The sequence below is a fragment of the Phalacrocorax carbo genome, chromosome 23 (genome assembly GCF_963921805.1).
Source record: "Phalacrocorax carbo chromosome 23, bPhaCar2.1, whole genome shotgun sequence".
NCBI classification, from domain to species: domain Eukaryota; kingdom Metazoa; phylum Chordata; class Aves; order Suliformes; family Phalacrocoracidae; genus Phalacrocorax; species Phalacrocorax carbo.
In genome coordinates, this window is record NC_087535.1 from 6,752,803 (window position 1) to 6,768,751 (window position 15,949).

Consider the following 15,949-nt stretch of genomic DNA (forward strand, 5'->3'; position numbering starts at 1 on the left):
AGCGCTAGCCAAGACATACTGCTGGGTGTGTGTATATATACACACAACCCAACACAGAGTGGAGGGAAAACGTAATGTGTGGGCTGGACAGGTGGAGCAGTAACTCTTTGCATCTCCCTCCTGTGGACCAGACTCTGCTCCTTCTGCCTGTTCAGAGCCCTGGGTTTCTGTGGGCTGGAAAAAGGCTGTTTGCAACCACTGAGCAGCAGCAGAAATTGTACCTCTTCCCGGCAGCCACATTTCGAGGGCAGATTTGCACAGGTGTGATTCTGCTCCTTTTGAGCCCCTTTTTCTTACTGAATCATCACTCTAGAACAGCTTTTCCTGCCCTGTGAAGACTGACTGAGCTCAAGGAGCTCCAGGGCTTTCACTGCACTGGAGGAAGCCTTGGGTGGAAGGAGAGAGAAGGGAAGAGCAGCGTTTTGCTTGGCTTGGTCTCTGCATTAGTGCTGCTTTATCGGCAGGACCACAGAATGGAACAAGAGATGGAAAATCTGAGCGAGTTATTGAACGAGTACAGTGGTTTTACACTGGACTTAATTTAGCCCCAGACTATAGATAAAAAATTTGCACAGGTTGTAGGCTGAGCTGTTATTCTAACCCATACTCCTATATATATATGTATGTGGAAAGAGAATTTGGGTTGAACCAATATTTTGGTTCACCTTTATTGAATTTTTGTTTTATTTGCAAGAAAAATTTCCCCAGGAAGATAACATAAGTGTTTGTCCTTGATTTTGATTTTACTTTGGGATCAGTGGAACAAGTCACATCCATGAAAAGATTTACAATCCTTTTTTTGGTGGCCTTTAATTAGGACCGCGGTACCTTTCACTAGTCGATTAGCTTGCTGGTTTGTGGTCTTGTCGATTTAGCTGATATTTAAATTCAGAAACATGAGGAAGTAGTCAGGATGGGACGTGGTCAGCGCTACAGTTCAAACCCATGTACATTCCCACTCCTAAATAGCCTTTCTAAGAGTTTTCTGTAAACACACACTTGCTTGTGGCATGTGTACTTATCAGAGCAGATTAGACTTGCAGTTTACGCTGCTGTAAGGCAGCTGTTTAAAGCTCATTTGAGTCAATGGTTTATCAGCCAAAGATCTGAAAGAAAAGTCTTACTTCTGACTTGAGGGCCTGGAAGAAAAGATGCACTTCACTGATTTTTCCAACCTGTGGACAAATGTTTCATGGGAGAATGCAAATCTCTAATTCCTTAAATATCAGCGTCTCACCCAATGTAACCCACTGCTGCTTGCACAGTTCTTGAGTGGATGCTTACTTTCTGTAGTTGTGTACTGCCGTTTTACTTAAATGCTTTAAATTTTCTCATTCTGTTCACCTGCTCAGATCAGGCCCTGAAGGAGCTGTCTGGTGTTCCCCGCACCAGCAGTCCTCTGCCAGGGTGGTAGAGGGCAACCTAACACTGAGCACTTGTACAGGCGCTGGTAGAAATTTTGTAACACATGAATTTAATAAAGAATTATTTATTAAAACTGTTTTGCAGTATTTATTTTCTACTTGGAATGAAGACCTGTGTAAGCACCTGAGTATTGGACCAAAATTGTAGTGTTTAAGACTGACCTAATGAATTTAAGGGAGGTGTAAAGCGTAACACTAACCTGGGTAAGGCAAATACAAGGCAGAGGGGGCCATGCTGTGCAGGTGCAGAGTAGGAAACTAGTGTCTTCTGTTTAACTTCTGTGTAATGCTGGTGGAAAGCAGGTGTATAATAAAAATATTTTCTGAATGGAATTTGAAATAGTTGCTTACAACAAAGTGAGCTGGGAGTGCTGCAGTGAGATGGCCCCTGCCAGGACTGAAACAGGAGCCTTGAAGAACTTGGGGCTCCCGGTTAAAGTGGGACTGGGCAGGCCTAAGGTGGTAGTAGCGTGTGTGGTGGATAACACAACACTTGTGTTAGTGCTGGCATAACCCAGTGGAAAATTGTTCTTATCAATTGTGTAATCTTGTCATGAAAGTCCAAGGTGCTTTAGTCTTAGTCCTATTTTTAAGCCCATAGGTAGAGCCACTTTGATCTCCTCCCAACTCAATTCAACATTCACATCAAGCTGTTGATGTCAGACATTTGGCATAATCCGTTTTTCCAGACTTACAGCCCAGCTAGAATTGGATTTGACTGATCGGATTTCTTTTTAGTCTAAACTGGGAAATGGGATGGCTTGGAAAAGGCAAATGCCATGTGATTTTTATCAGCTTTTACCATCTGCTCTGATGTTTGACGCCTCTGAAGTTGGGTAGGATAGAAGGTGAAATAATCATGTTAAAGCTGAAGGTGAGGCTGTTGCTGAAGGTGGCCGATGGGGAGAAGGAACAGGAGCCAAAGAAGGCATCGCATCCTAAAACACTTTGGAAGGTGCATTCCCAGGGAAAGCAGTGAGCAGTAGAAATAATGAGGCTGGGAAGGAAAGAGGATAGTTCCATTTAACTTGTGTTTAGCCACGCTGCTGGTCCGTACACCTGATGTTCTGAGGGGGGAGATGGGGTTTGGTGGCTGCCCAGGGGAAGGCTTGTGCCGGGGTCATTCCCCAAACACCCACGTGCTGCTCCCCTTGGAAACGTCGTGTTGAAAAACAGAGTGGCTGTGCCAGGACTTACACAGCCCCGTGCTGGTCGCGATAGGGACTTTTTGTGGTCTCACCATACCCGGTCATTTTCTCACAGCACCCGTGCTCGGCTCTGGCCATATGGGGAATTACGTCTGTCTGTCTCTCTCTCCTCCTGCTTCTCTTCAAAGGAAAGTGCACCTCAGAAATTTAGGAAGTATCTCAAACGTATTACCCTTTAAGACCCTGTATTTAAGGTAATCTAATGGTATTCTGGGATCTGATGCGTGATATGGGAACACGGGAGCTGTGCCGTAGGGCAGCCGCCTCCCCTGAGGATAAGGGACCTTTAGAAGCATCCGGCTGAGAACCTGTTCTGTTTCATTTCTTTGCGCTTCAGGCCTCACACCCTAACACACGGGGGTGCAAAAGGAGATACTTTTGCTATTTCCCATCGTCCGTTCTTGAGCATATAATCTCATTTCTCTTTGATTTTGCTGTCTGGGAGCCCATCAGCTCAATTCCCAGCGGGTTGCTGGGATTCCCGAGTGCTGCTGCTCCGCAGACTGGGGCGCCTCGGCAGGGCTCCCCCCGCGGGGACGCGCTCGGGGCCCGCTCTGTGCTGGCAGGCAGGGGCTCCTGCGGGGACGGGGCAGCCCCGGCTCCCCGGGCGAGCGGCACAAGCAGATGGAGCGGCAGCACCGGCCGCGCCGAGGGGCAGGCTGCCTCCGCAGAAGGTGGCAGAGCCGCCGGCTGGGCTCCCCTGCTGCGGAGGGTGTAGGAAGGGATGAAGTGCTCCTCGACATCCTCCCTCCAAAGATGGGCTGGGAAAGGCCCTGAGCAGCCCGGCCTCACGTGAGCCCTGCTCACAGCAGGACACGGGCACGGAGCCCACCCGAGATCCCTCCCAACCTCAGACGGTCCATGGATGTAGGATTTCTGCATCCCTCGGAAGGCAGATGTGCCTTGCAGCTTTTTTGGTGTTTTGGCACCTAAACCCCACTGAGATAAACGGCATCGTACTGCTGAAAGTCACTCTCTGGGTGGTTTTAGTGTAGCTGCACCTTTTCTTAACAAACCTGGCTCCAGGGACTTGTTCCAGGTGACGGCAAAGGGGAGGCAGAGCCGGGACCTGACCTCAGACCTGCCGCGGTGCTGCAGCCTCACAAGCCCATCGCCCCTCTGATGGCAGCTCCCGAAAAAAGCCTCTCCCAGGCTCACCAGAGCGGCTGCGCTGCCTCGCGTTCGCCAGCGCTGCTGTCGCAGGAGCGAGCAGTGCATGTGTGGCTGGCACCTGAACAGCCGCCACTGTTTTGAAATAAATTAATTATGCATGAGTTAGGGCAAAGGGAGTCACAATATTAGTTTTTAATTATTTTTAATTTGCTTTCTTAGAGGCTGAAAAAACACCCTTCAGAGAGAGACGCTGAGGTTTGAAAGGTGCCTTCAGTAGGCCAGCAATTCTGAGGCGGCCCTTTTAGAATAACTTTGTCTTTACGAAGAGACGTTAGGCTTGTCAGGGCTGCTTCTTGCGGCTTCTTGGGCATGCAGGAGAAGGAAGCTCGGGCGGGACTGAATGTGCCTCCGTGGAGGGAGTGTGCACAGCAAGCCCACGCTGAGCTCCGCTCCCTCCCCGCTGCTGTTGTAAAGACGGAGTGTAGTAAGTTTTGTGCTGCTCCGTTGCGGGCAAGTTAATTTTGCTGCAAGGAGGAGCGTTGCTCACTGAGCAAACAGCTCAGCCCGGCTCTGGTAAGGCAGTTGCAGCCTGCTCTCTCTTGCACCGGTGTAAGCGGGGTGGCTGGGCGAGCTGGCCCGTCAAAGGGCTCCTCCCATGGCCTGTTGGGGTGTGTGCCTGTCCAACAGCACCGGAGCATGCACCAGGCTGTTGGGGGGCAGCGGGGGGGGCTGCGGACGTGCATCCCGCACTCGTCGTCTGTCTGGGTGGAAAATAGGGGCGGGAGGGAGCTACGGGGCTGCCACACGTGGTCCACCCAGAAGGCAGCAGGGAGGGAGGCAGGAGGTGCCTAGAAATGTGGGTGGGTAAAGCAGAGCTGTAGAAGGAAGAGTTGTAGGACTACCCAGGGGGTGAGGTTTTATAGAAGCAAGCTATGCTTGCTCGATGCAGACGAGGATCAGAAGAGCAGGCAGTGCTCAGGGGATGAGAGAACCCAGGAGCAGCCCCTTTTCTATGCTGATTCTGATGAAAACAGACCTCTCCCCGCGCTTGTGCTATTCTTGCAAAAGAATTATTTTAATGAAGCCAAACCGAAGGTTTCTGCACTTGCATGAGACAGTTAATCTGTCCTGCTGGAAACAGAACGATTGGTTGAAAGAGAGAAAAAGCACAATCTGAAATAGTTTTGTAAAGTGTCTTTATTAGTTCACTGTAAGATCGGAAGTACAAAAGCTTCTGGGCAAAACACTGCCAAGTGAAAAAGACGCACAGGAAAAATGGTCAGAAAGTTGCTTATGAATTACAAGAATCCAGTGTTAAGTAACAAGTCTTTCACCGAGGCAAGAAATCCTTCCTGGTGTCCTCTATTGCCTCACAGTGCCTGAAACTTGTTCCCATCAGATGAGGAAAGGCGCAGCCCGGCGCGGTGCGGGGACGGCGGGCGGTGCAGGGGCGAGGCCGCTGCCCTCCCCCGTGCGTGTGCTGGGTCCTGGGCGCAGCCCCTGCCCTGGCACCGGGTAGTTAGCACCCGCAGACGAGGTTGCCCTCCCAGGATGCTACAGTAAGAGGTGACTGGGGTTTATTCCATGGGGGATGGTACCCATTGCCTGCTCGGGAATACTCGGGTACTTGCGGATGCTCGTGGCGCAGGCGCTGCGTCTGGCCCATCTCTAGCAGCGCACCCCTCCGAGCTCCGTGCAGGCGATTCGCTGCCGTTGTAGTTAAAACCAGAGCATGCTCGAGGGTGCCACGGGGTGTAACTTGCAGGAGAATTCAGTTTGCTGTACAGGTGATAAGCCGTGCAGGAATATGCTGACAAACGTTCAAATCTTTTCCCTCTCAGGTACTGCCATTGCAGCCCTTCCAGATACTTCAAGGAGAAACATGCCCTTAAAGTTCAGATAGTTGGTAAAAAAGGCACCATTCTATGTTTTTAATGTTTTTAAATAAAGAAAAGCCAGTGCATTCACCACTCTACCACTCTCCGTTTGCTAGCTCATAGATGTTTTTACCTTGCGTTGTCACTGACTGCTAACATAGTAACAAATCAAAGAACAAGTGACCAAAACCGCTGATTTCACGCTCTGGAAATAGGTATGGGAAAAGAAGGTTCAGGTCTGCTTTCTAGTTTCAGTATATGTGTCCTTAGGGACCCCCCCTCACTGGGGCCAAGTGCCAGGCAGCCCTGGGGTTCGTCCCCCGGCGGCTGCAGATGCTGGCATCGGCCACAGCCTCGGTGTGAATTTTGAGGCTCTCCTGGTGCGTTATCGTACCGCATCGCATGGTGCCGCTCGCCTTTCCCAGGGAGGCGAAGCATTACCCCCCTCTGCTCAGCAGCAATATCCAGAGGCCCCCGCACGGCGAAGGGCCCCGCGGCCCTGGGGACAGTCCTGGGGGCGGCTGTGTGCTTCGAGCACGACGAGCTGCCGTCGCAGCACCCTGTCTTTGCAGCAGCCTTTCCTCCCGCCGGCTGGTGCAGCTGCGGCAGGCAGGGCCAGGGCAGTGCCCGGGGAGCTCCGGACTGCCCCGAGCCATCTGCCAGGGGAGCGCTGCCTTCGGAGCAGATCCTGGTCCCTGTGCCAGTGGGGTAGTCTGTCGCTGGTCGCACTGGTGCTGGGACAGCTCGCCAGCTCTTGCAACCACAACACGTTTCGTTTTAATAATGCGAGGGGGAAAAAGTAGAGATGAAGGGAAGGAAGACGTCCCAGGAGCTTACTGGGCAGCCTCCGCCGGCTGCTCCGGCTCGTGCGGGTTCTTCCCGTCGTTCTGGATCAACTGGACGATGTGTGTCAGGTCCAGGCTGCGGGTGAGGATCTGGAGCAGCACCTCGTCCTTTTGCACACCCTCCATGAACTCTTCCAGGGAGAGCTCACCTGCGAGAGCACATTCAGAAAGGGTCTGTTAAATCCTGCAGCCTTTCTCCTCCCTCCGCCGCCAGCCCCGGAGCAGCCCCCAGGAGTTGCACGGAGTACAAAACAGGGCCCCTCCTGAGGTCCCGGGTCTGCCTGTTGTACACCCCAGCCCCATCAGAGCTAAAGCCCATGCAGATCCCCACGCTGCCAGCATGCAGAGGGGCAGTTTGCAGTGTCCCCTCGGGCCAGCTGCAGCCCGCGGAGGGGACGGGGAGCTCAGCCTTCATGGAGAGGCGCTCTCTGCCCGTTCTCCCCATGTCCTGGTGTTTTGGGACACCCGATGTCTGGAATTGCTCTGTCAGACTGAACTGTGGCCACGGGGGAAGTGGGAGCAGTATTTGGCATTGCATAAGGAAGTTCCTCACCATCTCCGTTTATATCAATTTTGTCAAACACCATGTCAGTGAATTCCTCGGCTGTCATCGTTTCATTGCACCGGTTGATAGCTCGAATAGCCTGGAGGGAAAGAAGGACACAGCGCGCAGTTACTGAGCGTTGTGCAGGTTTGTATCTGCTGGTACAAGTGGCTGGACATGAGAGGCCAAACTTTTTTGCAGGCAGTGAGGTTCTGAAAGGAATAAGTCCTTTCTAAAAAACTGGAGATTAAAATCACTTAAAAAGGCAATCAATGCATTAAAAGATTAAGTGGGCATACTGGGATAAGCCAGGAGCCATTCACATCTGAAAAGCCTTAGATTAAACTCAAGTGCTTATCTCAGCCCAGGTTTCAGTGGACGCGGTTAAACAACCGGCAACGAGAAGACCAGGGGTTGGTGCGTGTCGCAGCGCGCAGGTGCCGAGGGGGTGTGGGGCGCTCGGGACGGGTCTGGCCAGGGAGGGAGGTGGGAGGGCTGGCAGAGGGCAAGCAGCAGGTTTGACCAGTGCCTACTAATTTTCCAGGGAGTTGTCTTTTGGGTTGGAATATTCCTGTTACAGCCCTTCTGCCTGCTTGTGTTTAATAACCATCGTCTGTGAAAGGAGCGGAAAAAGCTGAGCCCACTCACTTTGATGATGTTCAGCAGTTCTCCCCGGTCAATGCAGCCGTTCCCGTCCACATCGTAGAGCTTGAAATACCATCGCAGCTTCTGATCCACCTTGCCTTTCAGGACCAGACTCAGAGCTGCCACATACTCCATGAAATCTATGTAGCCATCCTAAAAAGCAGAAGGTCGGAAACTAGATGAGCTTAAACGCAAAGAGTCAGGCAGTGATTTTCCTGGTCACTTCTGGAAGTGCCCACTGGGAGACTTCAGTGTGTGGCCACCACTGTGAGCGCAGGGCCTTGGGGAGGGCAGCAGAGGCGCGGGGTGGGGGCCCCCTGCGCACCCACCAGTTAAAGCCAACGCGCCGTATGGTGAGGGCTCCGCGTTAATCTGCGCAGAGCCGTTACGTGTTGATAACAAAGGAACTCGGAGCGTGTACTTGGCTTGGGGACTAACGAAGGCTCAGAAGCTAGCCTGTGCTAAAGGAATCTCTTTATGGAAAGCAGTGGTAATTCAGAGGTCAAAGAGGATCAGGCTTATGGAGATAAGCCTAACCTTATCCTGTCTGCACACACCTGCAGCTCTTTTCTGCTGCAAAGGGGTCTTGCACGCAAACCTCCAGGAGAGGAACAAGCTCAGTAATTACCCCAGCATGTTGCTGTTGCCTCGGGCTGGGAGGGCGCTGCTCTGTCCCTTTGCCTTTTGTGTATCTGCTTCACTTTTGCTCACGTCAAAAGCACAAACAGTTTTATCTTTGACTTTCCTCCTAGGTGTTTGCCCGCTGCCGGCTCACTCCACAGCATCGGAGACGTTCGGCTGGGCCCGCAGACGGGTCTCCAGCCAGGCTTATGGTACCAGTGCAAAGCTGAGCTGGGGTGAGCTCACGTGCTACCACCCTGCCTCCAGACACTGCCCCGTGACGTTCACAGCTTGCTAAAACACGTAGTGCCCACCACAGAGCGTTTTGACGGCCCGTACCATTGAGATACAAAGCACTTTGAAGGACAATGGTACATACTACAAACCACGGAAAGTCTTTGGGAAGGAATAAACCCGGGTTTTGTCAATGAACAAAGGCACCGCACCACAGGGCAGGTCAAGAGGAGATCATCTGCTTTATCCCACTGCTGCAAGAGCCAGATTAGGTACAAATAGCTACTAAGCCCCATTCCCAGCAGGATTTCCTGCGCATCAATTCCCTTTCCAGGCATGCATTCGAACACGAGGCAGTGAGCAAGGCAAAGGCCAAGGCACAAAATAACTAAATTGTATTATTTTCAGTGGGATTAAGCCCACTAAGCCCTTCGGCTTGCCATAAAATATATTCCTCTTCTCACACGAGGTGCAATTCCAAATAATTTGCAAGTAAAGGAGAGTGTTGTTTCCTCTCAGAGGTACAGCATCCATCTCCTCCTCTGGCTCAGCTCCCGAGCTGGGAAGCCAGCGCTCCCGAACGCGTGCAGGTGCTCCGGGACCTGCTCCGGGGTCCAGCGCAGCGACAGCCCGGGGTGCGGAGCCTCTCAGGGAACAGAGGGCCTGAGCTCTTATCGTATGGGACTGAGCACGTGTAATAAAATCAATGAAACTGTAATCCATTTATAATTTAAAACAATAGAAAAACAAACCCGATCTGTTCTGTAAACCATAGCTCCTGCCACGCTGCACGGCTCGGGAACTCGCTGTTTCTGCATGAATGCGGCACTTGTTCTCACTCCGCTTGCTTGTTCCTCACTGTCACAACACTTGATATTTAAGGCTCAAAGGGCACTTCATTTTAAAGGGATCACAGATTACCAGATAAAACCCCACTAATTTAATAATTTAAAACTAAAAGGGAAATATCAGTTCTGGGAAAAGTCTATTTTCTCCCAGAACAATCAGCAGGTGAGGCATTTTTGCTGACATTTTTCACCTTACATGACTGATTCTACTATTTATGAGGCCACAGAGGATCAGACCACACATACTTAGATACACATCTATATTGCGTATATCCAAATACCCCACACGCGATCGCAGGCAGGGAGCAGAGCACAGCCGATCCCTGCACAGGCTGAGTGGGAAGGAAAATATTTACCTTATTAAAGTCAAACGTCTCAAACATTTGCTCAACGTATTTGTTCGCTGCCAGACTCAGGTTTTTCAAGCCAAAAAACTGTTTGAACTCATACAGGGTGAGCTGGCCAGAAGGACACTCCGTCATGAACTTCTTATACCACTGGTGGCACTCGGTAGTGCTCAGCTCCTCCACGGTTTTCCCATCCATGTTCCCCATCTCCACACCAAGTGCTGGTCACTTTGCAGCCAAAAAGGGATGTTTTCTGAAATTTGAAGGCTTTCCTTTAAATCCTGCTTCTTGCCTTTGAAGTCCAAACGTCCCCAGCACTGCAGGGATCGCAGTATCAGGCAAAAACAAACTGCCTTGTGCGCGGGCTGTACCGATGCGGTGTTGGTGATGGGCGCGAAAGACACCTCTCCCCAGGAAAACCCAAAAGCACAAACCCCTCTTTGGACAAGAGGGTGACATTTAAGTACCCAGCAAATCCCTCCCCGGCCAATGAGGCTCAGGGGGGTGATGGGCTCATGCCAGATATTAAGAGTTCAGGTTTAAAATAGAAAGGAGGTAAAATGGGAAGGTCTTCAGATTAAGGCCCAGCAGGGGATTATGAGGGTGGGATTTTCTCCGTGGTGGTGTAATCCCCTAACGCACTTCATTTATTATTTCGCGTGGAGTCACATGACTAATAACTTTTGTACCAAAATCAGAGTAAGAAGGAAGAGAGAAACCCACCTGGAGTCTCTGTGCTGTTACTGTCGCTTTGGTGCCCCTCAGCCCCCTCTGGCTGGAGGATTTCCAGGCAGGGCTGCCAAGCTGAGCCTGTGATTCAGGGAGGGGGAAGTACCACCTCACTCCATAGGAGATGCTTTATGAGGGTAAATTTGGTGTGCCGAGACAAGCATAGAAACGTAATTGCTTTGAATGGTAAAAGCTTTAAGTGCTTTAAATGCAGACACCAGCTGCTATGATGCTCTCCCGGGGAAGCCCCCTCTCCACCCAGCTGCTGCGTCCCTGCGTTCGGTCTCTCTGGTCCTCCCACAGCATCGCCCCACGGCCGCACGTCCCGGAGCGTGTCCTGGCCGCTGCGTCGCCAGCGCTCAGCTGACGCCAGGGGAGTTGAATGAAGCTTCGATTTTCATTTGTGATGACTTACCATGAAAAATCCTCCATATAAATATGACCAAAACCGATATTGGTTTTACTCTGGCGCACAGCATTCAGAGAAGGACTGGGAGATAAAAAAGTATATCCTCAGAAAGTAGCATGGGCCAGATCCTCCACTAGTAATGAAATGGCTGTGATTGCTGGATCGCTACCCACAGAGTCTGTCCCATAACACTTATATTTTTATATCTGAGAACTTTAAGACAAGTAGCCCAACTTTGTTGCGGAGCTCGGTATTGCTTCTGCACTGAAGCAGATTAGGAACGACTCTGCTCAAGCAGGTAGCATTACACAAGCATAAAAGTTATGAAAAAGGAATTAGATTGAGGAACACTAATTGGATGTGCTAATCCTGTACTTGCCAGCAGCAGCAGGCTCAGGTCCCCGCTGCGCAGGGCACCTGCGAGCAAGGTGAGCCTTCAGGGGGTGCCCTGGGCTCTGACCCACCCACCAAAGGTGACACGGCTGGGACAGCCCGCCCTGGAGCACAGAGAGGGGTTGCAATATTGAGGCATTCATTAACAGCAAAAAGGTTGTGTATTAAATGTGGACACAGGCTCACCATCTGTTTCAAGAAGTACTTGCTAACGGTGCATCCAGTTCTCCAGAAAGGGCAATGCAAAAGCTGGACCGTTTTATGCTGCCTTCTGGAGAAGAGCTGCAGGGACGGGATGCCTGAATTTCAGCTCCAATTACTACCTCATTTCTGAGTGCCACAAATGAAACGTGCTTTTCCATTCACTAAGAACAATGCTTTGCCTGTGTCTAGGAAAGCCGAGTGAAAGAAGATGTCCTTTCAAAGGAGGACAGAATTTAGGCTTAGCTGAATAAGCTGGCAAAACCTTCCCAGGTTCTGCAGCGTGTGCTAAGGCCAGGCTTGTGCAGACGAGCCTGGCTTGGTGGCCATTCATGCAGTGCTCTGCGCTGCTGACACCCAGTGCCTCCGAGTAAGCAGTTGTCAATAAATGACAGGACAAGTCGGACTGGGTTTTTAGAGCAAAATCCACACGGCATGTTTTTCTGGGGAGCAGTGACACAGCCTCACCACCCATTCCTCGGCTCACGTGTTCACTGCTGGTCATAACTCAGACACTCGATGGGAAGCTGAAGTAACACCGGTCACTGGTTTCATTGCTTGGGCTTTATTGCCCTCAACTACGGCTTCGGTCCCAGGGTGGGTCTCCATTTCACAATGTTTGCACTCGGGACGTCCATCACCTTCCTGGTGTGGTCGGTGTTGCGGTGGTAGCGGTACCCACAGGTTGGCTTCTGCGCAGTGTAGAAGGGGCTGTACGAGTTGGAGCAACTCGGTTTGTAGAAGAGAAACTTGAAGGAGTTGGGCTGACGGCCCCCAAAATGGGCGACAAAAGGAAGGAAGTGAGTGGCCAAAGGCTGGTCCCTGTGGTGACATGCTGGAGGCTGCTGGCTTGTTGGGATGGGCGGCACGCAAGAGACCTGCTGCACCGCTTTGGTCTCCTCCATTCCCTTTGGTCCCTTGGGGTCTTTGTCAGGGGCTTCCGGGGTTTTAGTCACCTGTGGAGCAAAAGAGCCAGACAAATGCATTGCAATTGCCCCCACGCTTTGCCATCCTCATCAGTGCTTAAGGCCCCGGCACAAGAGTTGTGTACTGGCGACCAAAAAGCAGCAAGTTAAACAAACCAGGAGAGCTTAGGGAGTGCCAGCCTGCTGACATTTGCTGCAAGGACAGTCAATACGCAGTATAAATGCTGAAAGGTCAAGTGTTTACATTTCTTTAGCTAAAAATCTAAGGTGGTATCACTTAAAGAGAACGTGAATTTAAAATCAAATGATGTCCCGGAAATATGGAAGCAACTTAGTGCAAATAAACCAAAGCGTACTGGGGGAATGCACATGATGAGACTCGAAGGACTTGATTCTTTCTGCACGTGCATTTCAGCTGATTATTTGTAACAGTGCAGAGTGAATATAAAGTGCTACCCAGTTCCTGGTGTTCCCGCTGTCAGTCTGACCTGGCTCACCCTTTCGTCACTTTGGGGGGATACTTCTCCTTCGGTGTTTGGCACAGTGGAGCCCTGGTCCCAGACCAAAGTCTCAGTTATAATAGCTGTAAATGATAGCAATACCTGCTCCTTGTAAAGCCTTCACCAAACCACAGCCATGGCAAACCAGCCATGAAAACGGTTCAACCCAGTCTGACCCACAGGACGCAATGGGGCAGAAACGCAGTGATGACAGAAAGATAACACTGTCCTTTGCAAACACAGCCTGGGGCATGAGCTCAGCAGGGTCCTGGGCCCTCTGCAGGTACCTAACACCACCCTGCACCTCGTACTGCCGCGTACTGCCATGCTAACTCCTCCTGCTGTAATTCTAAGTTGACTTTTTTCCCCCAGAAACATGAAGGGAAAACCGGGGCTGTCGACTCTTGTGAGGCAAGCTCTTCCTTGTCGTCGGTTGGGTCACACTTCCGAAGTCTCGGAGCAAAGTCAGTGCCACCACCCGCACGCGCGGCGCGGGGGACCAAGGGCTGCAGAAACAGCCCGTTTTGCCCGTGCATTTGCGTGGACCCCTCGCGGAGGCGGTGGCGGGGATGTGCTCCTCAACGCACGCGGGGCTGACTCGTCACCCATGGCTGCTCCAAGGCTGTGCTTGACTGCAGAAGTATTTCTGCTGCTGTTATTTAACCGTGACTCAGTTATCTTGTTTTCATTGATGACACCTCCGTGCTAATGAAAACTGGCTTTTCCCCCAGCAATTATCTGATTTACTCCTGGATGTCCTAAATAGACGCTTTGCTGTCTGGCTTTATTTTTAACCTTGTAAAGAGGTTTCCTAGTTTCCATGATGCCCTGGCTTACTTGGTGCTCTATTTCCGTTCCCTGTAGCTGCCTCTGAACACTGGCTCCTAAACCTATTAGGAGGTGGACACCCGCAAATTGTTTAGAAATCTCCTTAAAGCCTTTGAGGGAAATGACCAGACCCCGCCTGGGTTCACCACCTCTTTTTGTCACTCATTTCCTCAGTACGGCCAGCTGCCAGATGCTCGAAAGGCCCCGTTGCTGGAGCTCAGGACAAGTGTTATTTAGGTTGCTGCTGCAAGGAAACATCAGTCCGTTTTTTCCACAGGGGATAAAATAATGGGATTTTTGTCTCCTGAAGCACAGATTTTGTACCGCTACAGTCATTTCAGTGTGGTTTGTGTACCCCTGCTCTGAACACAGATTTGTTCAGAAATTGTTATATTCACATGCGTGCACGATTACAGCTCACGGCCTTTCTCGCTTTGGAAGAGACAAGTATGCACACGACTGCTGCTGCAACTGCACCCACCCAGCAGGGAGGCATTAAAGTTATCAAAGCAGTGCATTCGGGGTGCGGGGGTGAGGCCGTAGTTACTCTGAAAACCCAGCTGCTAAGTCACGTAGATGCTTTCGAGATGTGCAAGCCTCGCATGCGCTCGGCGATAGAGGGCTCACAGTCATCTCCAGCGACGGGCAGGACACCGCGCCAGGGCGTGCTAGGCTTTGGGCTTTGCTCTTGCGTTGGGGTTCCCCTGCCCCGGGGGTTCCTGCTCATCCTCCGGGGCATCTAAAGCTTGTCGGAAACACCCTCCATGCCCGGGTCAGTGCACCTGCTTACGTGATCACTGACTTTGAGGGGAAGCACCAGCTCAATGTCCACAGCGCTATTTATGGCACTGCCAGAGCGCTGTGCCTGAATTAGGCGTCCCGCATAATCTATTGCACCCAGTCATACATCTAGAGATCCCTAATCCCTCCCAAATTGTCTGTTGTCTCTCAAAGAAGATCCTCACAGGTGGGGTCACAGAAAGAAGACTGGTTTCAGTAACGAAGGAAGCACAAAGGGTTCAGATGTCCGCCCCAGATGAAGCGTTCCCCTGGGCGGCTGCCGGCGCTGCCCGTCCTGCCCCTGCGCCGCTGCCGCCCCCTCGCTCCGCCGCGGGGAGTCCCCACTCCTGCAGCTCCCCGCCTGTCCCCGCGGAGCCACCCCGGACTATCACGCGCGGTTTGCTCTGAGCTCTGAGCCAAAGCCGGGCCGCCGGCTGTGCAGCCGGGATTTGCACAGCAGGGGAGGGACGATGCACCACACCGATACCACCAGGACCCTTTTTGTCCCGGCCACCCTCAGGGCAAGGGTCTTCCAGTGCCCTGCCCACAGGAAGGGACTCCCTCCTGCCAAACCGTGGGGCTCCCACCTGCGAGGTCATGTCTGCGGCGGGGACCCCGGCATGCGGGGCTGTCTGGGGTGGAGGCTGGAGGCAGCGCTGCCAGGGTGGGCAGTGCTGGCCGTCGGGGCCACCGAGGCCATTGTGACCACTGAGGTGTCCCCGGGTGGCGGCTGTCATAGGGATGCCCAGGCTGAGCAGGGCTCCTCGGGCGGAGGGTGCGGAGGAGCACAGGGGCTCAGCCGTGGAAATTAGGAGGGTGCTGTGTCTCCTGGCTCGCTGGGACAGGGGAAGAGCCGCACGCGATGGGAACCATCACCGCTGCCCATCCAGCCGGAGCGCTGCAGGCTGCTCCGCTGGCCCCGCCGCCCCCGCCGACATGTGGCTTTGGCAGTGCAGACCCACTCCCCCCTACAGACACGAGCTGTTTCTCTTCCCACAGGGGCAGTTTGCTGTTCTGCAGCCATGCACGAGGGTTTCTCCTCCCATCCCTCCCTCCCTCCTTCGGGTCCGGCCGGGGAGCTGCGCTGCACCAGCACTTCGCACACCTGCGAGTGTGGCCGGGAAAGATCTGCCTCTGCAGGGTGCAGCTCCTCAGGCTGATGCGAAGGCAGATTGTTCTGGGGTGTTTACCTGTATTAGGATCAAAGGCAGCCTCACACTGCGGTGTGTTACATCAGAACAGTGCTCACATGGCTATTTCTATGCCATAAAATCCGCTGGCGATCTTCCAAGTGCTTTCCCGTGCTCTGCACCCAGCCCGGCCCACCTGCCCCTTTAGCTGTGTAGCCTCTATCGCTCAGGAGATCACGGCGAGTGGCAGCCGTCCTCCCTTAAAAGTACAGCCGTGCCACCTAACTGGGCATCTTTTCTGCACCTTCTGTGCTTGCGCTTTGCAGAAGCCAGCCTGCCCAGCACCA

At 52.4% G+C, this 15,949-nt stretch overlaps 2 protein-coding genes across 2 annotated transcripts; both read right to left on the minus strand.

Annotated features, from left to right (window-relative positions):
* Window positions 1–4,944: 4,944 nt before the first annotated feature.
* On the minus strand, window positions 4,945–12,008 carry GUCA1A (guanylate cyclase activator 1A). The gene is made up of 4 exons (XM_009513743.2): window positions 9,716–12,008; window positions 7,660–7,809; window positions 7,021–7,111; window positions 4,945–6,616 (listed from the first exon to the last, which is right to left on the minus strand). Exons 1-4 carry the CDS (start codon window positions 9,911–9,913, stop codon window positions 6,456–6,458), a joined length of 600 nt encoding a protein of 199 aa, XP_009512038.2. The 5' UTR covers window positions 9,914–12,008; the 3' UTR covers window positions 4,945–6,455.
* An 8-nt stretch (window positions 12,009–12,016) lies between these two features.
* On the minus strand, window positions 12,017–15,071 carry CIMIP3 (ciliary microtubule inner protein 3). Its single transcript, XM_064472466.1, has 2 exons — window positions 15,060–15,071; window positions 12,017–12,394 (listed from the first exon to the last, which is right to left on the minus strand). The coding sequence occupies exons 1-2, from the start codon at window positions 15,069–15,071 to the stop codon at window positions 12,017–12,019; spliced, it is 390 nt and encodes a 129-aa protein (XP_064328536.1).
* Between the last annotated feature and the right edge of the window lie 878 nt (window positions 15,072–15,949).